This window comes from Vanacampus margaritifer, chromosome 17 (assembly GCF_051991255.1).
Source record: "Vanacampus margaritifer isolate UIUO_Vmar chromosome 17, RoL_Vmar_1.0, whole genome shotgun sequence".
In the NCBI taxonomy this organism is placed as follows: domain Eukaryota; kingdom Metazoa; phylum Chordata; class Actinopteri; order Syngnathiformes; family Syngnathidae; genus Vanacampus; species Vanacampus margaritifer.
The window spans coordinates 8,419,811-8,442,621 of NC_135448.1; the positions used below are offsets into that span (position 1 = coordinate 8,419,811).

The 22,811-nt window shown below is 42.5% G+C and overlaps 2 protein-coding genes and 1 long non-coding RNA gene across 5 annotated transcripts; 1 reads left to right on the forward strand and 2 right to left on the reverse strand.

Moving 5' to 3' along the window:
- Positions 1-4,579: 4,579 nt before the first annotated feature.
- Positions 4,580-8,065, reverse strand: LOC144037064 (uncharacterized). Of its 3 annotated transcripts, none has more exons than XM_077548200.1 (2): positions 8,021-8,065; positions 4,580-6,424 (listed from the first exon to the last, which is right to left on the reverse strand). In XM_077548200.1, exons 1-2 carry the CDS (start codon positions 8,025-8,027, stop codon positions 4,821-4,823), a joined length of 1,611 nt encoding a protein of 536 aa, XP_077404326.1. In that variant the 5' UTR covers positions 8,028-8,065; the 3' UTR covers positions 4,580-4,820. The 3 variants fall into 3 exon arrangements, 1 of the variants encoding a protein (XP_077404326.1); XR_013288792.1 differs by lacking the exon at positions 8,021-8,065 and adding an exon at positions 6,845-7,768 and having other exon boundaries at positions 6,280-6,424; XR_013288793.1 differs by lacking the exon at positions 8,021-8,065 and adding an exon at positions 7,535-7,768 and having other exon boundaries at positions 6,283-6,424.
- Positions 8,066-10,696: 2,631 nt separating this feature from the next.
- On the reverse strand, positions 10,697-13,963 carry LOC144037055 (uncharacterized). The gene is made up of 2 exons (XM_077548189.1): positions 13,454-13,963; positions 10,697-13,057 (listed from the first exon to the last, which is right to left on the reverse strand). The coding sequence occupies exons 1-2, from the start codon at positions 13,605-13,607 to the stop codon at positions 10,941-10,943; spliced, it is 2,271 nt and encodes a 756-aa protein (XP_077404315.1). The 5' UTR covers positions 13,608-13,963; the 3' UTR covers positions 10,697-10,940.
- Positions 13,964-19,917: 5,954 nt separating this feature from the next.
- On the forward strand, positions 19,918-21,109 carry LOC144037071 (uncharacterized). The gene is made up of 4 exons (XR_013288809.1): positions 19,918-19,976; positions 20,040-20,294; positions 20,480-20,626; positions 20,734-21,109. It is a non-coding gene; the product is annotated as an uncharacterized LOC144037071 (long non-coding RNA).
- Positions 21,110-22,811: the final 1,702 nt, after the last annotated feature.

A 22,811-nucleotide genomic window follows, 5' to 3' on the forward strand; every position in this document is an offset into this window, starting at 1 on the left:
CTTTCTTATGTTGCACCTGCCATTGCGATGATGAAGATCCCGCTGGAATCTTTGTGTAAAGATGTTTAAATGTTTAGTTATTGGGCTTTATTTTAAATAAGCCCAAAGGGCGGACTGTTAGATATTATTAACATTTAAATTCTTTATTTTCATATATTAACCATTGTTATACATTATTAACATTTTAATTCTTTATATTAACCATGTCGAAATGTTTTGTAGATGTGAGGTAGTGTTGAACTTAGTATAATTTGACCTTAACCTAAGCTGGTAAATTGTTTGGTCTAAAAAATTCCTTCTCAGCGTTCTGTGCGAAAACACATTTAGCCCTTGAGAACAAAATCTGCTTGGAACACACACACCCCTGACTCTGTTTTCGCCATCGCTCACGGAAAAGTACCCAGAGAGTATGTTTTGTCTACCAATGAAAGAGAGGCGGTCTGTTTAACTATAAGAAGTCATTTTACACGCGGAAGAGACACATTCGTCACTCTGAAATTCCACCTGTTATGTGATGTTTGGAGTCTGTCACGATGTCCAGAGATCTCTGTTTTTTTTTATTAAATCATTTTTGCAAAGGTGTTTTTTCTTACATTAAATCTGTCTTCAAATTTTGGAACACGCAAAGAGGACAAATATATTTATTCCTCTTCAGTACGCACCTTGCCCAATGAATGTACCTGCTTGATACATTATGCACTCAGAATCGACAGAGGGAAATGAGATCACAGCAAGAGTGTTTACTTCCTGTTTTTATTTTTTATTTTCAACTGCACCATAGCAAGTAGTGTTTCTGTACTTTCGTATTTGTCTACCTTAGACTCTTTTTCATTAGCATGTCTCCTCAAATTATGCTTAAGATGTGACAACTACTGGTCAATCTCAGCATCGGGAAGAACCCTCCATGGACTGTGCCCAAGTCTTGGGAATGCCCCTCAAAATGGCTGAGCGGACACCAGATCTGGAATGACATACTCAGGGAGGGGAAACAAAGGTTAAATAATTTTCTCGCCTAAAAGCCTAATTATCAGGGAGGAAAGAGGAAAAAAATAATCAACATTAAAAAAATAAAATAAAATAAAAATTTCCATTCAACTATAAAAGCGGACATAATTGTATAAAAAAGAACATGGATATCACCTGCTATTAACATCTGTTCCGTAACAGCTTTCTGTACTGGTTGAAGCCAATTGGCAACACCAGATTGCATGGGAGAGAAGTTCTGCATAAACACACACTCATTTCAATAGTAGAGCAGAGCTATCCGCGGGGTGCCTGACACGATATGGAAAACCTGTTTTTCCACTTTCCCATTCGAAAGGCGAGTCCTCAGCGCGATTATCACAACAGTCTTATCTCACACACTCACCCTCATTTGGAGACAATGAAGAAATTCCATCCCCCTTCACAACAAGCTCCCATTCCTCCTTCCTCCCAGAGACAATCCAACAGTTTTTTTTTGTTTTGTTTTTAACAGACAACACTAGAACACAAGCCTTTTTCCATTTCACTCATAAACATCACCAAACACACAGTTGTAGACATTGAGAAAAAATAATAAAAAATATCCATTCTCGCAACACTTCGCATCCACTCCCCTTTTTTTCCTTTTAAATTTAACAGTTACTTCTTAACCATCTCCTGCTTTACTTTCGCTCCTCTCTATCTTTATCACTTAAACACACACACACTCCATCTTCACTTTGAGACACATACAAACTCACACGCGCACATGCTAGCTCTACCTCTTTCATCAAAGATACCAAACAAACAGCGGTTGATAATGGAGGAAACCAACCTTCCTCACAACAAGTCCTCATCCAATTATTCAACAATACTTTCATACCATCCCTATTTTTTGCAGGCATAATTCCCACACATACTTCACACGCAGTTTTAACCTGCCCTCCATTTCCATATTATTTACTTACTTCCTTATTTATTATTATATTCAATTATTATTAATTTATTTTTATTAATTCAGTGACGTCTCACTTGTGGTACCACAGTTCAATAGGTTATATTTATTCAACAACGTTGCTTCTTACCCCTCCAAAAAATTAAATAATAATAACAAACAAACATGTAATGCCTCAGAAATGCAAGGGCTTACTATCCCTCAGATTCAACAAAGAACGGGAATGCCATGTGTTTTCCTCGAATAAATATGTCCGGACCTCTCGATTCCTTCACAGTGGCCGAAGTTTTAACTCCTTACCTCAAAAACGCTTGACTGTAACCAAACAAAAGCATTCGATCCTAAATTTAGTAAATTGCCTCAGAAATGCAAGGGCTTACGGTCCCTCAGATTCAAATAAGAACGGGACTGCCATGTGTTTTCCATGATTTAATAAAACCACTGCTTCAACCTGTACACACATATCTCTTATTTCTCTTCACTTAGCTGCGCACAATTCATCGTAACGTTACTTCCGTACACAAAAACCTAGGTTCCCACGATACAAAGCCGCCTTGTATAGTTCAATGTCTTAGCAAAATCTAAAACCAAGTCTGAGAGTCCATAACGGAACGAAACAAACTTGTATTTTAAACTTTACTAATACCTGTTCACCTAGATCTCATGGACAATTTAGTAAAAATTTAGATGACGAAAACAGGTTTTAGAGTTCACAACAAGCAGGAATTCACTACGAGGATAATTGTCCTCATACCGTACAATTAATTTGGCATCAGAAGTCCTGTCTATTAAAAAAAACCTTCAACCAGCAACGTCGGGAGTCACCATTTTGTTGGAAAACGTTCCTTGTTTTCCACGCGTTCGTATTTTCAGAATCAGACTGGAGATCGGTGAATCAGGTTTCCTTCGAAGGATTTAATTTTACAGAAATTTCTGGACATCACAGACAGATACGGCCAAACGCCGCGGACTTTCCCCCTGTGTGTGGCCCCTCCCACTCGCAGTTGCCATTATACTCCCAGCATTCCAAAAAGCCCCTCCCCTTCCTCTTCCTCCAAATCCTCAGCCGCGCCTCTCGGCAGGAAACAGCCCCCCAAGCCCCCAGCCCTTAGCTAAAACAAACATCATTCAATACAAATGGCCAGATGGTCGATTGACATGTAAACAGAGCAAGCCAGACATCCTGTCTTCACCCCGACAGCTGGTTGATTACGTGAGATAAGGGGCAGGAAGAATCTTCAAACGTTTGGTCACTTATTACACTCATCAATCTTTGCTGAGTAAGTTAAAACAGTTATAATTAAATTGAAACAGAAGATTCTCTTCAATAGCAAGCTAAGCAAAGCTAAGCTAAACCGGGCCGAGAGATTTCGACGAGCACTGTCTGATCCGAATGTAACCAGACACGAAATGTAGTAAATATGTTTGACTTGAGTAAAGTAATGACGCACGCACAGTGTCGAGGTTTAAGTCCATTCAGTCCGAAATCAAGAAGAATCATATAGTGAAGCGTGACAGCGTGCGCATTGAAGAGGAATAAATTTATTTGTCCTCTTTGTGTGTTCCAAAAATATCAAGACAGATTTAATGTAAGAAAAAACACCTTTGCAAAAATGATTTAATCAAACAGAGATCTCTGGACATCGTGACAGACTCCAAACATCACGTAACAGGTGGAATTTCAGAGTGCCGAATGTGTCTCTTCCGCGTGTAAAATGGCTTATTATAGTTAAACAGACCGCCTCTCTTTCATTTGTAGACAAAACATACTCTCTGGGTACTTTTCCGTGAGCGATGGCGCAAACAGAGTCAGGGTCAGGGGTGTGTGTGTTCGAGACAGATTCTGTTCTCAAGGACCAAATGTGTGTTTTCGCACAGAACACTGAGAAGGAATTTTTTTAGACCAAACAATATGTTCCAGCTTAAGGTCAAATTATACTGAGTTCAACACTACCTCACATCTACAAAACATTTCGACAAGGTTAATATAAAGAATTAAAATGCTAATAATGTATAACAATGGTTAATATATGAAATAAAGAATTTAAATGTTAATAATATCTAACAGCGTGTACGCAAAAGCGGCCTGGAACGGAGTATCATCGTCGCGTGAAACCTACGGCAACTCCAGTTGGACAAACCCCATGTCCAGGGAAAACCAAAATTTAATAATATACAAATATATCACGCTGAACGATATATTTACCAGGAGAACAAAAGAGACATATTAAATCTGCATTTGGACGAATAAGAAACACGTGTAGTACCTGTACAGCGGTGGGAGTGCCCAATCAGGAGGTCTGTGTCACTGTTGAGCCCCCTTGATTAGATATATTTAATTGGCCTTTTACTTATTTACTCTATTTAGCAAATTATAACTTGTATCTATTTTTTAAAAGCTTTAATCAGGCAAAGTGCTATTTCGAAGTGGCCGGCATCTAGTCTGGCTCTGTCAGAGTTTACTGGCTGCCGTGAAGAAATATGATTGTTTGCTGTGTAAATCATTTAAAAGAATTGTTTGCCCCTATACAAAGTAATTGCAGCCTACTATAGGTATATTTCTGAAAAGAATATCATGGCAAGACAAAAATTATTTGTGGAGTAAAAAAAACAGTAGACGGCAAAATATACAGACAACTTAAAAAACTTTGCAACACGGAAGAAGAACCCCATTAGCGAATTTATTAGGGAAACGGATGACAGAGAGGCATGGAGGGCCATGATCACTGATGTCTGTAGCAGACCCAGCACATAAAGAAGAAATATACGCATATAACAGGGTTAAGTCAAGACACATACAATATACGATGCAAGTACACAGATCCTTCGTTCATTCAGCGGTAGACTGGATTTCTGCACCATTTTAAAAGTTAATCCATAAATGAGTTCATATCAAGCTTCATTAATCACGGCTATTCACACCAGCACACCTGTGCCTCTTAGCATTGGCATTACTTGAATACATTTGACCACAAACGGAGCAGGCAAAAGGCTTCTCTCCAGTGTGGGTTGTTGTGTGCATTTGTAAGTGTCCTTTTTGAGTAAAACATTGACCACAAACGGAGCAGGCAAAAGGCTTCTCTCCAGTGTGGGTTCTCGTGTGTTTGTTTAAGTATTCCTTGCTAGCAAACTTTTGACCACAAACTGAGCAAGCAAAAGGCTTCTCTCCAGTGTGGGTTCTTGTGTGCACTTTTAAGGTTTCTTTTCTAGTAAAACACTGACCACAAACAGAGCAGGCAAAAGGCTTCTCTCCAGTGTGGGTTCTTGTGTGTTTGTTTAAGTCTCCCTTGTAAGCAAACTTGTGACCACAAACTGAGCAGGCAAAAGGCTTCTCTCCAGTGTGGGTTCTTGTGTGCATTTTTAAGTCTCCTTTTTGAGTAAAACATTGACCACAAACGGAGCAAGCAAAAGGCTTCTCTCCAGTGTGGGTTCTCGTGTGCCTTTGTAAGTTTATTTTTTGAGTAAAACATTGACCACAAACCGAGCAAGCAAAACGCTTCACTCCAGTGTGGGTTCTTGTGTGCACTTTGAAGCTTGTTTTGTAAGAGAAACGTCGGCCACAAACTGAGCAGGGAAAAGGCTTCTCTCCAGTGTGGGTTCTTGTGTGCACTTTTAAGCTTATTTTTTGAATAAAACATTGACCACAAACGGAGCAGGCAAAAGGCTTCTCTCCAGTGTGGGTTCTAGTGTGCGTTGTTAAGTTTTTTCTTTGACTAAAACATTGACCACAAACTGAGCAGGCAAAAGGCTTCTCTCCAGTGTGGGTTCTTGTGTGCATTTTTAAGTCTCCTTTTTGAGTAAAACATTGACCACAAACAGAGCAAACAAAAGGCTTCTCTCCACTGTGGGTTCTTGTGTGCACTTTGAAGCTTGTTTTGTAAGAGAAATGTCGGCCACAAACAGAGCAAACAAAAGGCTTCTCTCCACTGTGGGTAATTGTGTGCACTTTCAAGCTTGTTTTGGAAGAGAAACGTCGGCCACAAACTGAGCAGGGAAAAGGTTTTTCACCAGTGTGGCTAATCATATGTCTTCTCAAATGAAAGTTGCTGCCAAAAGTTTGTTTACATAGAGAACATTTCCAACATTTGCTGCCAGTGTGACATGTCACGTCACCGTCAGACTGTTCGTCATCAGTGCGAGGAGAGTGTGGCGCGTCTTCAGCATCTGACATTAGAGCTAACCGGCTGTCTGCTTGTGATCCTCCACGGTGGTCCTCATCCTCTTCAGTTGTTATCAGTTGTCTTGAGCTGCTGCTTGAAGGCTCCGCCCCTTTGTTGTTTTCATATAGACATTCATCTTTAGTCTTCAAATGGAAATCAGTCCCGGGCAACTCTGTGAACTCCTCCTCCTCTTTGATGTATAGTGGCAGCTGCTCCTCTTTATTTATGTTGGGAGGGTGTGGCTGCTCCTCTTCTTTAACCTGGAGAGGCTCCAGGTTGTCCTCCTCTTTCACGCCAGGGAAGTCTGACTCCTGCCGCTCAGGACAAAGATATATTTCACAGACGTCTGCGGGACACAAGAGACACAAGGTTAGGTAAATGCACTTGATTGTGGGGTTATGTATTTTATATTTAAGATTATCACATGGGCCACGCGAGCGCAATAATAACAAAGCCGGGAAAACGTACGTGTGTATACGTGTATGCATGTATGTATGTATGTACGTACGTATGTGTGTAGAAACAACACATTTGCCTCAGCTAGTAAAAAATAAAAAAAGAGCAATTGCTTAGTGCTGTGTACAAGTGTCACAGCAATGTGAAAATTGAAAAAGCAGTTCTGAGAAATTCAATTAAGATCTGAGTAATGTACCAAAGCGACAGACAAAAACTGTAAACGTAAGGTAACAAAGTGGGCGGATGAAGATTCCTTTCAAAATAAAATAATACATATTGTTGAAAAGTGTTGATTAAGCAAGCGACAAACCTGCTCTGTTCAACACAACACGAGGCTGCTTGCACACAGCGTCCAGCAGCTGACGTTGTCGCTCGTTCTCCTCCTGTGCTCCACAAAGCTTTTTCGCACGTCACGTTCGTTGCAGCACACATATTCACGATATCGGCGACACTCTATTTTCACACTTGGCGTCTGCTGAGCCAATGAGTCGCTAAAAAAACGCGTCTCCTTTTTTTGGTGGCTAGCAAGCTAAGCAAAGCTAAGCTAAGCAAAGCTAAACTAAGCTAAACTAAGATAAGCTAAGATAAGCTAAACTAAGCTAAGCTAAGCTAAGCTAAACTAAGCAAAACAGGGCCGAGAGATGTTGACGAGCACCGCCTGATATGAATGTAAGCAGACACGAAATGTAGCAATTATTTTTTGACTTCTCTAAAGTAGCGACGCACGCACAGTGTCTCTGTTTAAGTCCATTCAGTCAGAAATCAAGAAGGATTATATAGCGAAGCGCGAAAGCGTGCGTGTCGACGCCAAAGCGGCCTGGAACGGAGTATCATCGTCACGTGAAACCTACGGCAACGCCAGCTGGACAAATCTCATTGTCGGGGAAAACCATGATGTAATAATTAAACAAAAAGATAACGCGGAACGATATATTTACCCAGGAGAACAAAAGGGACACATTAAAACTGCATTTGGACGAATAAGAAGCACGTGTAGTACCTGTACAGCGTTATTTTAAAGCTGTAAAGTCGTGCTCCTCAACAAAATTGCTAATCAGCGCAGAGCAGCGCATCCACGAACCTGAGCACTTATGACACGTAAAAACAAATCTGTATTCCTGAAGCGAAAACATGAAGAGTATTAACTAGAGATGGGACGTTTGACACTGAGACTCCGGAGCATGTGTCAGCCGAGTGACACAGACTGCTCGAAACAATGTAACAAAAGCCCGGATGACACCACCGTGATCACGTGCTGATGACGTTTCCAGTGGCTCTGCAGTACCTCTCAACACCAGCATCTTCAGTCCCCTGTGAGAGGATTTTCTCAAAGGCTGGTGAAATTGTCACAGCCAGAGAAGAAACCGCTTGAAGCCGAACACAATAGAGCAAATATTGTTTCTTGAATAAGAACTTGTAAAACAAATAAATATAAAAAGTTGGGCACAAGCACAATTCCCTCATGTAGATATTTGGTTCACTTTACCTTCCATGTGTAGCTGATGATCATTAGACAGACACAAATGTAAGACTGAATGTACTGGTGTTATGTTGGAATATAAAATCAGGCGAATCACTTTGAAGATTATAGCTGCTATGACTCCAGCTGACCACCAGATGTCACCGGTACGATCTATCTTATGGGGCTTTGAAACTTTGACTCTTTTTCCAAAGCAATCAGCCGAAAGCCTCAAAAGCGTCACAAGGCTTCATTGTCCCATCTCTAGTTACAACAGTTTGATGACCTCTAAATATAGGTGCGTGTGTGTTTGTGTAAAATAGTGGGCTTGAGGACCCGGGGGAACATTCTAGGGGCTCTGGGACCTGAGGAAAGGAAGGAGTGGCGCCCGTGAGATCCCACATTGATTGCTGCAGGTGCGCATGTGGCCACATAGCCACAGACACGAAGACACCCAACATATTGCACAAGAGAATCTACACCCATACTACGCCTGTCGAGTAAGCTGCTCGGAGTAGCAGGGAATCCGTCAAGACGGTAAGCATATAATAAAATTACCTGTCATAAGTTTACTACCCGCTGATATCTCTCACATACAATTAGGGCTCCATTTCAGCCTCCCGGCACCTGCGCAACACCCCGGAAGCAAGGTAGCATTTGGGAGGGAGCATTTTCCAAAAGGTAGTGATGGCAAAATGAAGCCCCATAAAGCAGCAAAGCCCTGCAGGCAATACTTCACACACACGTCGGGCCTTCAAGATGATTCATTTCCTCGACTACGCTATCATGTGGACAGAAAAATGTATAACATGCTTGGTGCATGCAATAAAATGGTGGGGTGTAAATCATGCTCTGAATAAAAAAATATATATATTTGAAGAGTGCTTTAACATGAATTGTTCTGTGCTGCATTGTGCTTATGCAACAAGTGAAATAAGGAGGTAAAATAAAGTGCTTATTCATTTTTATTTAACTCTTTGACTGCCAGACGTTTTCAGAAACTGGTTGTCCCCAGTGCCACCTGATTTAAGCATTTTGACTGATCTTTCAAGGTCCACAGAAAATGTTGTGTTTGGACTATGGAAACACACATACTACCAAATGAAAGATTGGACTCTCATCTTTCATCAGAAAGTTTGTTTCTACCTTATTCCGTTCTTCAGTAATCAACAATAGAAAATGGTTACTTTCACCGAAATGCTCTGTTTTGAAACAAAAAGTGGAGAAAAACGGCATTTTGTGAAACTATGTTATTTCATGCACTCTAGTGAATTCTACACTTCTTTTTGTCCATGAATGATGCCACAAAAACCTAAATGGTGCTTTACTTCTGTAAAACGCTTTCACCAACAATGAAAAAGTGTTTTTTGATTGCAAAATACGTTTATTTCAATTCAACAGTGTAACAATTTGACAAAACTATTTACAAATGTGTGCAACTGTGGTACTACTTACAATTATGTGGATGTTTCAAATACAGTTTTTCTTTTTATAACGCTCTCCTGCGTGCAAGGAGACGCCGCTGGACTCGCACAACAGTTTACTTTCACTTTGTCCGTTTCGCGTGCAGACGTTACACGTTACACTTTCCTTTTTTTCCGGGGAATAAACAGCAAGTAGCAGACTGTACACATTCCAACGATGAATATGCATTGGACTCGGGGCACTCTCCGTCGTCCGATCGAACGTCCGCCTGTGCGTGCTCGATTGTGCTCCGCGTTTATGACGCCGTCATAGCCGCCGCGTCAGCGGTTCCAATTTCGCCGTCAAGCTCGGATTCACCTTCATCATCATCGATGATGATCATCGTCGTCATCAATGTGCTCTTTAAGCGTTGGTCGATCCCTTTGGTCTTGTAAGTGTAGAGCTGCTTTGCAAACGGGCACCACTTCCTCCTCAGCCATCTAGCTCCCCCCCCCCCCCCGCCCCCCACGTCTTCTACTGCCGCGTCAATGCTTTCCATCCACGGAGTCATCATCATCATCATCATCGTTGTCATCAATGTGCTCTTTTAGCGTTGGTCGATGCTTTTGGGCTTTGAAAAAAACGGCTCGGGCGTGAGCTCCTCGCAAACGGTCGCCATTTTTCCTTTGTTTTCAATTTCTGATCTCCTGCTCGACGCTCTAGCTCCGCCTCTACTGACGCCCACCCGATCTTGTCAAAAGACAGTCATCGCTGCCCTCTAGGGGCCAAAAATAGTCCTTAGACACAACAGACCTAATTGAAACTTTCACCAGAGATGCGGAAGGCTTCCCCCCACCCGTTTCAAAAATAAAAAATAAAAAAATAAAAATTGGATGACGTCTTTTGACGTCATTGGCAGTGCTCCGTAGGTTTTTACTTGACGTCTTTAAACGTCAGTGGCAGTGAAAGAGCTAGATGTATTTAATTGGCCTTTTACTTATTTACTCTTTTTAGCAAATTATAACTTATCTATTTTTTAAAAGGTTTAATCAGGCAAAGTGACCGGCATCTAGTCTGGCTGTGTCAGAGTTTAGTGGCTGCCGTGAAGAAATATTATTGTTTGCTGTGTGAATCATTTGAAAGAATTGTTTGCTCCTATACAAAGTAACTGCAGCCTACTATAGGTATATTTATGCAAAGAATATCATGGCAAGACAAATTAAACGTGGCAAGATATGTGGAGTAAAAAAAAAACAAGGCGGCAAAATATACAGACAACTTAAATAACTTTGCAACACGTAAGAAGAACCCCATTAGCGAATTTATTAGGAAAACGGATGACAGAGAGGCATGGAGGGCCATGATCACTGATGTCTGTAGCAGACCCGGCACATGAAGAAGAAATGTACGCACATAACTGGGTTAAGTCAAGACACATACAATATACAATGCAAGTACACAGATCCTTCGTTCATTCAGCGGGAGACAGGATTTCTGCACCATTTTAAAAGTCAATCCATAAATTAGGTCATATCAAGCTTCATTAATCACGGCTATTCTCACCAGCACACCTGTGCCTCTTAGCTTTGGCATTACTTGAATATCTTTGACCACAAACAGAGCAAGCAAAAGGCTCCTCTCCAGTGTGGGTTCTTGAGTGCACTTTTAAGATTTTGTTTCTAGTAAAACACTGACCACAAACAGAGCAGGCAAAAGGCTTCTCTCCAGTGTGTATCCTTGTGTGTTCGCTTAAGTTTCCCTTGCTAGCAAAATTTTGACCACAAACGGAGCAGGCAAAAGGCTTCTCTCCAGTGTGGGTTCTTGTGTGTTGGTTTAAGTCTCTCTTGTGAGGAAACTTGTGACCACAAACCGAGCAGGCAAAAGGCTTCTCTCCAGTGTGGGTTCTTGTGTGCATTTTTAAGGTTCCTTTTTTAGTAAAACATTGACCACAAACCGAGCAAGCAAAAGGCTTCTCTCCAGTGTGGGTTCTTGTGTGCACTTTTAAGATTTCTTTTCTAGTAAAGCACTGACCACAAACAGAGCAGGCAAAAGGCTTCTCTCCAGTGTGGGTTCTTGTGTGCACTTTCAAGCTTTTTTTGTAAGAGAAACGTCGGCCACAAACTGAGCAAGCAAAACGCTTCTCTCCAGTGTGGGTTCTTGTGTGCATTTTTAAGTCTCCTTTTCGAGTATAACATTGACCACAAACGGAGCAAGCAAAAGGCTTCTCTCCAGTGTGGGTTCTTGTGTGCACTTTCAAGCTTGTTTTGTAAGAGAAACGTCGGCCACAAACTGAGCAAGCAAAACGCTTCTCTCCAGTGTGGGTTCTTGTGTGCACTTTTAAGATTTCTTTTTTTGTAAAACACTGACCACAAACAGAGCAAGCAAAAGGCTTCTCTCCAGTGTGGGTTATTGTGTGTATTTTTAAGTTTCCTTTTTGAGTAAAACATTGACCACAAACGGAGCAAGCAAATAGCTTCTCTCCAGTGTGGGTTCTTGAGTGCCTTTTTAAGTTTCCTTTTTGATTAAAACATTGACCACAAACGGAGCAAGCAAAAGGCTTCTCTCCACTGTGGGTTCTTGTGTGCGTTTGTAAGTGTCCTTTTCTAGTAAAACACTGACCACAAACGGAGCAAGCAAATAGCTTCTCTCCAGTGTGGGTTCTTGTGTGTTTGTTTAAGATTCCTTTTTGAGTAAAACATTGACCACAAACCGAGCAAGCAAAAGGCTTCTCTCCAGTGTGGTTTCTTGTGTGCACTTTTAAGCGTATTTTGCGAGAGAAACGTCGGCCACAAACTGAGCAGGGAAAAGGCTTCTCTCCAGTGTGGGTTCTTGTGTGCACTTTTAAGCTTATTTTTTGAGTAAAACATTGACCACAAACCGAGCAAGCAAAAGGCTTCTCTCCAGTGTGGGTTCTTGTGTGTGTTTGTAAGTGTCCTTTTCTAGTAAAACACTGACCACAAACAGAGCAGGCAAAAGGCTTCTCTCCAGTGTGGATTCTTGTGTGTTTGTTTAAGTCTCCCTTGTAAGCAAACTTGTGACCACAAACTGAGCAGGCAAAAGGCTTCTCTCCAGTGTGGGTTCTCGTGTGCACTTTCAAACTTGTTTTGTAAGAGAAACGTCGGCCACAAACTGAGCAGGGAAAAGGTTTTTCACCAGTGTGGCTAATCATATGTCTTCTCAAATGAAAGTTGCTGCCAAAAGTTAGTTTACAAAGAGAACATTTCCAACATTTGCTGCCAGTGTGACATGTCACGTCACCGTCAGACTGTTCGTCATCAGTGCGAGGAGAGTGTGGCGCGTCTTCAGCATCTGACATTAGAGCTAACCGGCTGTCTGCTTGTGATCTTCCACGGTGGTCCTCATCCTCTTCAGTTGTTATCAGTTGTCTTGAGCTGCTGCTTGAAGGCTTCGCCCCCGCCCCTTTGTTGTTTTCATATAGACATTCATCTTTAGTCTTCAAATGGAAATCAGTCCCGGGCAACTCTGTGAACTCCTCCTCCTCCTTTTTAATGTATAGTGGCAGCTGCTCCTCTTTATTTATGTTGGGAGTGTGTGGCTGCTCCTCTTCTTTAACCTGGAGAGGCTCCAGGTTGTCCTCCTCTTTCACGTCAGGGAAGTCTGACTCCTGCCGCTCAGGACAAAGATATATTTCACAGACGTCTGCGGGACACAAGAGACACAAGGTTTGGTAAATTAACTTTATTGTGGGGTTATGTATTTTATATTTAAGATTATCACATGGGCCACGCGAGCACAATAATAACAAAGCCGGGAAAACGTACGCGTGTCGATGTGTATGTATGTACGTGTAGAAACAAGATTTGCCTCAGCTTGTAAAAAAAAAAAAAAGAGCAATTGCTTAGTGCAGTGTACAAGTGACACAGCGATGTGAAAATGGAAAAAGCAGTTCTGAGAAATTCAATTAAGATCTGAGTAATGTACCAAAGCGACAGACAAAAACTGTAAACGTAAGGTAACGAAGTGGCCGGATGAAGATTCCTTTCAAAATAAATAAATACATATTGTTGAAAACTATTGATTAAGCAAGCGACAAACCTGCTCTGTTCAACACAACACGAGGCTGCTTGCACACAGCGTCCAGCAGCTGACGTTGTCGCTCGTTCTCCTCCTGTGCTCCACAAAGCTCTTTTTCGCACGTCACGTTCGTTGCAGCACACATATTCACGATATCGGCGACACTCTTGCTCATACTTGGCGTCTGCTGAGCCAATGAGTCGCTAACAAAACGCGTCTCCTTTTTTGGTGGCTAGCAAGCTAAGCTAAGCTAAGCTAAGCAAAGCTAAACAGGGCCGAGAGATGTCGACGAGCACCGCCTGATACGAATGTCACCAGACACGAAATGTATTAATTATGATTGACTTCTATAAAGTAGCGACGCACACACAGTGTCGAGGTTTAAGTCCATTCAGTCTGAAATCAAGAAGGATTATACAGCGAAGCGCGAAAGCGTGCGTGTCGACGCCAAAGCGGCCTGGAACGGAGTATCATCGTCACGTGAAACCTACGGCAACTCCAGCTGGACAAATCTCATTGTCGGGGAAAACCATGATGTAATAATAAACAAAAAGATCACGCGGAACGGAATAGGTGTGTGTGTGTGTGTGTGTGTGTGTGTGTGTGTGTGTGTGTGTGTGTGTGTGTGTGTGTGTGTGTGCGTGTGTGTGTGTGTGTGTGTGTGTGTGTGTGCGTGCGTGTGTGTGTGTGTAAAATAGTGGGCTTGAGGACCCGGGGGAACATTCTAGGGGCTCTGGGACCTAGGGAAAGGAAGGAGTGGCGCCGTGAGATCCCACATTGATTGCTGCAGGTGCGCATGTGGCCACTGAAGGATTAAATTATAATTTGTAATTTTTTGCGTGTTCAAATAAATCAAAAATGAGATTCTTGTGAAGAGGGTCCTTGCAAGTTGATTTATTACAGAGATCTCTGGTCACACAATTGAATATCACCAAAGCAGTGTCATCCAAGAATGTGTGTCCTCTTTTGCCCACACAGCCTTTTTATTCAAAACATCAGGAAACGCCTCTGTCATCCCGTGAGGTACAGAATGAGTTTGCATTTTGCCAGTAAACTAGATCGTCCTTGAACTTTCACATTTAGACAAAACAGGTTCTCAGTATGCTAGATTGAACTTGGACTTTCACATTTAGACGAAACAGGTTCTCAGTATGCCAGATTGCACTTTCTTCACATTTCGACAAAACAGAATCTCAGTATGCCAGATTGCACTTTCTTCACATTTCGACAAAACAGAATCTCAGTATGCCAGATTGAACTTTCTCAAACAGGACAAAGAAAGGGAATTTAGACAAAAGAAGATAACAGATAGGTTAAGGTCGAGTTATATTGAGTTTAACATTTATTACACCTGCTCTACACATCTATAACTAAATTCAAAATGGTTAAAATATAAAATAAAGAATTAAAAATGTTAACAATGTTAACACCACATAGCCACAGACACGAGGACGCCCAACAAATTGCACAAGAGAATCTAGACCCATACTATGCCTGTCGAGTAAGCTGCTCGAAGTAGCAGGGAATCCGTCAAGACGGTAAGCATATAATAAAATTACCTGTCATAAGTTTACTACCCGCTGATATCTCTCACATACAATTAGGGCTTCATTTCAGCCTACCGGCACCTGCACAACACCCCGGAAGCAAGGTAGCATTTGGGAGGGAGCATTGTCCAAAAGGTATGACCTGTTTACTTAATTGAATACAATTGTCCTATCAAGAGTCGTTTATCTATATTTACCTTCATTATTATTATTTAAGTATTATAATAATGGGATAAGCGGTAGAAGATGGATGCATTCATTCAGTTACACAACGCAAGAAACAATGTTTGTCTTTGTAGGAGGGCCCAACCAGGAGCTCTGTGCCACTGTTTATCCCCCTGACCCGTTTTATGTAATTGGCCTTTTACTGACCCCCCCCCCCCCCCCTCAGCATCCATATTCAATAAAGGCTTTATAGGGCAAAGTGCAATATAGATGTGGCCGGCACCCAGTCTGGGTCTGCCGCGAGGGAATAATATTGTTTGTTGCGTGACTCCGTTAAAGAATTGTTAGCTGTGTGATCTTTGCGGATTGAGATATAACCGACACAGCTAAATTGCGCCACACTCTTGTCCATCGCCTGCGCCTGGCATTTCAAATCAGCTCAGATAGCAGGGTTGTGTGTCATTTGCAATCACCACACAAGAGAACCGGTGTTGATTGTGCCACCGTTTGATGCCCTGCAAACAGCACCGAGTCATTTCTGTAGCGATGCGCGCTTAATGCATACACGCCCTCACATGCTGTTTCTCCCACGGCCCCCGCTCCCCCTTGTCTATTCCCCAGGCCTGAATCCCTCTTTTGCTGCGGAACGGGTGGAGAGGAACCAGGAGCCACCAGAGCAAGGCAATAATGGCACACAGGTAATTGCACAGCAGCCCAGCATGAATCAACCCTCGACAGATTTATATGGCGGGAAAAATGCTCAAGCTACCGAGCTTCATCGGGATAGTAAAAAAAATTCAAATACCAATGGCATTGATTGCAAATAGCTGGAGCCTTGCGACAGAGGTACAAACCAAGGGGAAAAGTAAAGCGAAATGGTGCCCCATAGAAAAACTGATGCACAAAACAGTAGCAACTGAAGGAATATTTTGATTACTATATTAAGTGTAATCTTTGCGTGTCCAAAATAATTGTATTCGAGATCTGATGAAGAAGGTTCCTTGCAAGAATTTATTTAGAAGCTTCTAAAGACAAAGTCAGGACACCACATCTGAATGCAACGCGGGGCCCCAAGTCTATAACAATCTACAGAACATCGACTCATTTATACTCAAAAGATAAAAGGTTCCTCTTCCCGCCTCTTGATTGAACAAAGGACAGACATGTCGACTCCTAGTTGAACAAAGGTGTAATGTTGTTAGTAAGCAGACGTTTACATACAGACATGTCGACTCCAGGTTAAACAAAGGTGTAATGTTATTAGTAAACAGACATTTACATATAGTTCCCCTTCTTGACTGGGGGAACAAATGCAATCAGGATCTGACCCCAGACTTTTAGTCTCTAATGACAAAAGACTCTGATAGCATCATGCACATTCTATCTTCAATAGCTTTGGGGGTACGAAGATCAATAAGAGTTCACAAAATCACCATCCCACTGTATTCTTTTAAACACTCATGATTATATCACATTGATATGCCTATAAGTAAATTCAAAAAACAGTAAAACCACAAATTGAAAATGTTAAATGTCTTCACAACCTAAATAAATGCTACACCCAAACACAAAAGGCATTGGAAAACAAGCAATTCCTATGTGAGCGCCGATAAAGCTAACTTGTAACCAAATGAGCTCCAAGTAGTAGCAGCTGGTTCTTTATTGAACATATAGACACAAAGAAAATGAAGAGTTTATATGTCAAAGAGGGGTAGGAGGAAGCCAAAAACGTATCTAGTCCTACCCGCTATTAGTTTTCATGCAGGTAAAAAAAGGCAAAGTCTAAACGTAACCACATATACAAGTGCACATGAAATCAACAGACACATACTTGACTCACCGAGGCAATTTTCAGCAGCTATTAATATATTGCCCAGAAAGAATTAGTCAAAGCCATATTTAAGTCTTGCATACAAATGACTACAACCTTCTCACCTGCGCTGAGGAAGCAATGACCTTTCATGCTCCAGGTTGCTGACGAAACCCAGAAAACAGGTGATGCAATGTTAGTTGAGAGTAAGGGAGAGAAGTGCAAGATGCAATTGACTGTATATAAAAAAAAAAGCAGTTAAAAGCCAATTTGTGCAAAATACGAATATCCCACTGTAGAAGAAGGCTCAATGAGTTAAGTATCCCTTTAATGTTAGGCGGGGTTAATTGTATACAGTATATGTGTTGTGCATAAATATGGGTTGATTACGCTTGTGGCCACGCCCGAAGCCTCGCGAGACGGGCTTCCTACGTCATCGCCAACACATAGTTTCGCGGGTGATTCGAAATAAAAGGGCGCACCGAGACGACAATGAGCTCACAGGTGACGCTGACACACCCAACTGGCATCTTCAAACCTCAATCGGATTCGTTTTGCAATGGACCAGTCCACAACGAAAAAGAAGAGAACATCCCCTGTCCGGGATCATTTTGAGCAGATCTTTCCTTAAAAGGTACAAATTATAATAACCAGTGTGAATATTGAAAGATATTATAACATTTTTAATACTTCATTTTATTTTATTAACCATTATGACCAAAGAATGTTTTTTTTTTCTTTCTTCTTCCCTTTTATTCTACTGTTGCACCTGCCATTGCGATGAAGATCCCGCGGGAATCCTTTGGTAAAAATGTTTAAATATTTAGTTGTTGGGCTTTATTTAAAAAGCCCAAAGGGCGGACTGAAAGATATTATAACATTTTTAATACTTCATTTTATTTTATTAACCATTATTATCATTCCAATTCTTTATATTAACCTTGTCGAAATATTTTGTGTCCTGTGCAGAGCAGATGGTGTTGATTTCGGTATAATCTGACCTTAAACTGGGTCATACTATTTAGTCTAAAAAAGTTCCTTCTCAGCGCTTTGTACACGCACATTTCGGTCTTGAAAACAAAATTTGCTTTGAAATAACACACACACACACTCTTTACTTTCTTCATCAGTCACGGCCACCGTAAATTTGGTTCAACTTGTTTGTGAGATTTTGTTATGGGGAAAAATAGAACCTTCAACTAAAAACATATTCAGTCCCAAACACACACCCAAATCTGACCTTGTTTACGCCACTGCTCTCGGAAAAGTACCAGAGAGTATGTTTAGTCTATAAATGAAAAGGAGGAGGTCTTTTTAACTATAAGAAGCTATTGTACACGTAGAAGAGTACATTTGACGCTCTGAAATCCCACGTTGTTTAAGTGATGATTAGAGGCAGTTATTTGTCCAGAGATTCTCTGATTGATTAAAAATCATTTTTGCAAAGGTGTATTTTTCTTACATTAAATCTATCTTCATTTTTGGAACACGCAAAGAGGACAAAATTTACTTATTCCTCTTCAATATATATTGTAAATTATTGTGACAACACAGTGTATCCCTCGTTTTAATGTCTTTCTTCTACTTGCTGATATTCCAAAAGGTGAAGTGTAAACTTGGTTCTAAAGAACACTTCATCTATGTTGAGGCATTCTAGGGCCCTGCATGAAAATGAGGAGACAACTCAAATAGAACCACGCCCAGCCATTTTAACATGCAATGAAAAAACAGCATAGCCTACCATGTATATTCCAAATGTGACAGATGAAATGAATGACATCTATCATTAATAGGCCTACTCTGTTTCTGTTAAACTGCAGCGGATAAGAATGCAGTGGAGGACGTAGGGTTCAGGAAGCTTATCCAAGCTTTCGACCCTACATATGTTCTCCCCACCAGGCAGGTGTGTATTAAAGGAATATAAGAGTTTGTGTGAGTGCGGGTTGCAGGAATGGAATGTTTCTCAACAAAGGATGCTAATTGCAAGGGGAGATGCAGAGCCGCGATAAGCTCAAAGTATGTTGTAAATCACATTTGTTTTACACCGGGGCGGAAAAGTACAAAACAGGAGAAGCCATCCAGTGACGCTGCGGATGAAGATCGGCCAATGAAAAGCAAGCTAAAGTTAAACTGCAGAAAACACGTAGCCAATAGAATAATGTCAGGATGCCTTTGTTTCTGTGTCATTTAAATACTGTGTAGTATAACTATTCACTGGGGCAACTCGGATGAGACTACGTCGGCTGCTTGAGACAGAGACGTATAGAATTGTATTGATAGGGACCCGGGACCCCAGCTGTTTTGTATTAGATTTGAGTGTTAGGAATAAATCCACTCGTGTGTGAAAATGCCGGCTTCCTGATACCTTTCTATTGCAGAACGAGCACGCTATTGTTGGATGGGTGATAGTTTGGTAAGGTCACAAATTGGAGTCAGATTATTAACTTGAGTTTATATTAATATAGAAATAAATTCCAACAGTATGAGAGCACATGAATCATTATTCCCCCATAACTGCTCTTCCAATAGTGTTCTTTCTCCTTTCCTTTAGACTTTGACCAGACCAGCAGGCAAAGGAGAAGGCCCAAGAGCTTGTAGCAAAGTCCTCTGCAGTGAGCATAAGAGCAGATATGTGGACCAGCATCAACACAGATGCATATCTGGCAGTCGTTAAATCGGCACTCATGGCACAATGGGGCATTGCCACCAAAGTAACTTGCCTTGTGACAGATGGTGCAGCCAACATGGCGGCATGTGCCAGACACATGAAATCTAATGGTGAAGAAGGCTCTGGCAGAAAACACTGAGCTGTCTGAGATCCGTCTTCAGTGTAGGAGTATAGTTGGCTATTTCAAAAGCAGTACCACTGCAAAAGTGAATTCCTTTATTACACAGCAGTATTCAAATTAATGCTGAATGACTTGAATAATGTTTTGTTTCCTATTTTATTTTTTATAGACAAGGCTGAGACAGGTGCAGGAGCAAATGAAGCCTAGAGCCTGTGCTGAAGCTCATTCAAGAGGTAAGTTGACATCCATAACTGCTTCCACTCTCCTTTCAAACAATAATGACCTTTTATTTTCAGGTGGAGAGGCGCTGGAACAGCACCTTCCACATGCTGCAACGCATGTACAACCTCAGGGAAGCCGTAGGAGCAGGCCTACACACCGACATCCCACCAGTTGAGGCTCATTTCTGAGAGTCTGCAGGCGCTGTCCCAATTTAATGATGCCACCGTAGAGCTCTCAGAGAGAGGAGAGTGTCTGGGTTCAAGGTCATACCACTTTTGGCCATGCTGCACCACACCTTGGAGGATGACATGGGAACCATACAAATGGAGGTGAGCAAAGCAATGGCTGAGGGTCTTCAAATAACAACTGAGCATCATGTCACTGGTAACACTGCTCGATCCCAGGTTTGTATCAGTTGACTGTTTTTCCTCATCTGTCTACTAGTACCAACAAATGAGCAACTGCCTCTTGTTGAATAGTTCACAACTGCAATGAGTCTCACTGTCATTTGCAGGTTCAAGAAGATAGGCTTCTTTAGCCCCAATAAAGCACAAGAGGCTGAGAGGAGGCGCACAGCTGAATGTGCGACAGTGATCCGGCACAGGGCATCTTCCGCCTCCTCCCCATCATCTTCATCAACACAACCGGCCTGTGGAGCAAGGTAATATTCGATACATTCTAATGGTGTTAATTAAGCAATAGGAAATGAGCGGCAGTGCATTATTGTGGGATAAGGCATTCTTTTGCTCCCATCTCTACGATGGGCAGCCAGAACTGCCTGTTGGCTGTTAGTTGTGTCTTAGGTGACAAACTGTGGCGGCGATTGGACCACACAGTCATGCACAGGAGGACACAGAGTGAGACCGCTGAGGTCCACACTTACCTGGGGGAACCCAACATAAGCAGGATGTCAAACCCCCTGGACTACTGTGAGCTGCACAAACATGTCTACCCAAACCTCTACAAACTAGCAATAACCTTTCTCTGTACCCCGGCCTCATCCCTTGCGAAAGACTAAGATCTAAAATGACAAACCTTTTAAAGCCCAAAACTTTGGAAATGCTAGTTTTCCTCACTAAAAATGAATGAAATGTGTGTCTTGTTTATGTCAATGTCTAAAATAAAGCAATCATTCTTTCAAGTACATTCATATCACAACTCCCTGCCCTTTTGACCCCATCAAATCCATGGTATCATTTTAATCACTGTCTGTCATGACATTTATTTTCCACATGAGGGTGCAATAGCACAAATGAAGCCTCATGATGCTTCAGCCCAGGAGCGAACCAGTTGGATGGAAGGCCTCATTGCTTCAGTTTACCATCACTATGTTCCATCAATTGTAATGTATTTGTGGATTAACAAGTGTTTTCAGTATGGACACAATATGTTTGTTTTGCAATGCATTTGTGTACTAAAGTACCATGCATCTATTACAGTGGAACTATTGAGGTTCAAGTGTTGTGTGCACAGTATGACGGTTTAAGTGCTTTCAAAATATCAACTGTTTCATAGCAATAACAAATGAGCAGGAGATGAGACTGGGCAAATCAAGGGCTTTATTACAAGATCTAATGGAACAAATTTCAGATGACTTGACTGGTGCGGATAGCAGTGATGGTCGGCAGGTAGAGGGGCAATGAGCAGGACCACATGCTGTCTGATTAGCAACTGTCACGTCTTGAGAAGGGAGGACCCAGATGCAGTGAGGAAGGCGAGCCACGGCAGGGATGAGGATAACTTAGATTTAATGTATCCACAAACGAAAACACAAAATCACGCACACAGGCGGACAAAAGTAAACACAAACTCACGTGCACAGGCGGATAACAAACAAACTCAAAAACACGCTCGGTGGCGGCAAAAAGTAAACACAAACTCACGCGCACAGGCGGATAGCAAACAAACTCAAAAACACGCACGGTGGCGGCAACAAGTTCAGTCATGGGCAGCAGGAGAAACTATTGTAGGGACGAGTACAGTCGGGTCAGGAGAGCGGCGTCTCGGCGTAATCACCCGACACTCCTTGCTGTGTCCATCAGGCTTTTATTCAGGTCTGATGGCATGATGGCATGATGGGCAGCAGGTGTGTATGGTGGGCTCCGCCCACCAGCTGACCCAAATCATGACAGTACCCCCCCCCGCCCCCTAATGACGCCCCTAGGCGGACCACCCGGCGCCGATGGGTGTGCCAAATGGAAATCCCGGACGAGGGACTGGTCCAATATCCAGGAGCGGGGAACCCACTGGCGGTCCTCGGGTCCGTACCCCTCCCAGTCGACCAGATACTGAAACCCTCTGTCCCGCTTTCGAGAGTCCAGAATGTCCCTTACTGTGTAAACCGGTTGCCCTCCCACGACCCGGGGAGGCGGCGGGGGCGCGGTCGGCGGGCACAACGGGCTGGCAGAGACAGGCTTGAGCAGGGACGTGTGGAACACTGGGTGCACCTTGAGAGAGCGCCGCCTCCAAATCCTGGTTGGCTCGCTCAGTATGCCCATTGGATTGGGGGTGATAGCCCGACGACAGGCTAGCCGTAGCCCCCAAGGACTTGCAAAAGGCCTTCCAAACCCGGGACACGAACTGGGGCCCCCTGTCAGAGACGAGGTCCGCTGGAATCCCGTGGATCCTGAAAACTTCCTTTATCAGGATATCCGCCGTTTGTAATGAGGTGGGTAACTTGGGCAGGGCGATAAAGTGTGCCATTTTTGAAAATCGGTCCACCACCGTAAGGATTACCGATCTCCCATTGGAAGGAGGTAGTCCGGTAATGAAATCCAAGGCCACATGCGACCAAGGACGGTGGGGAATGGGCAGGGGTCGGAGCTGGCCGGATGGCTTCAGGCGGG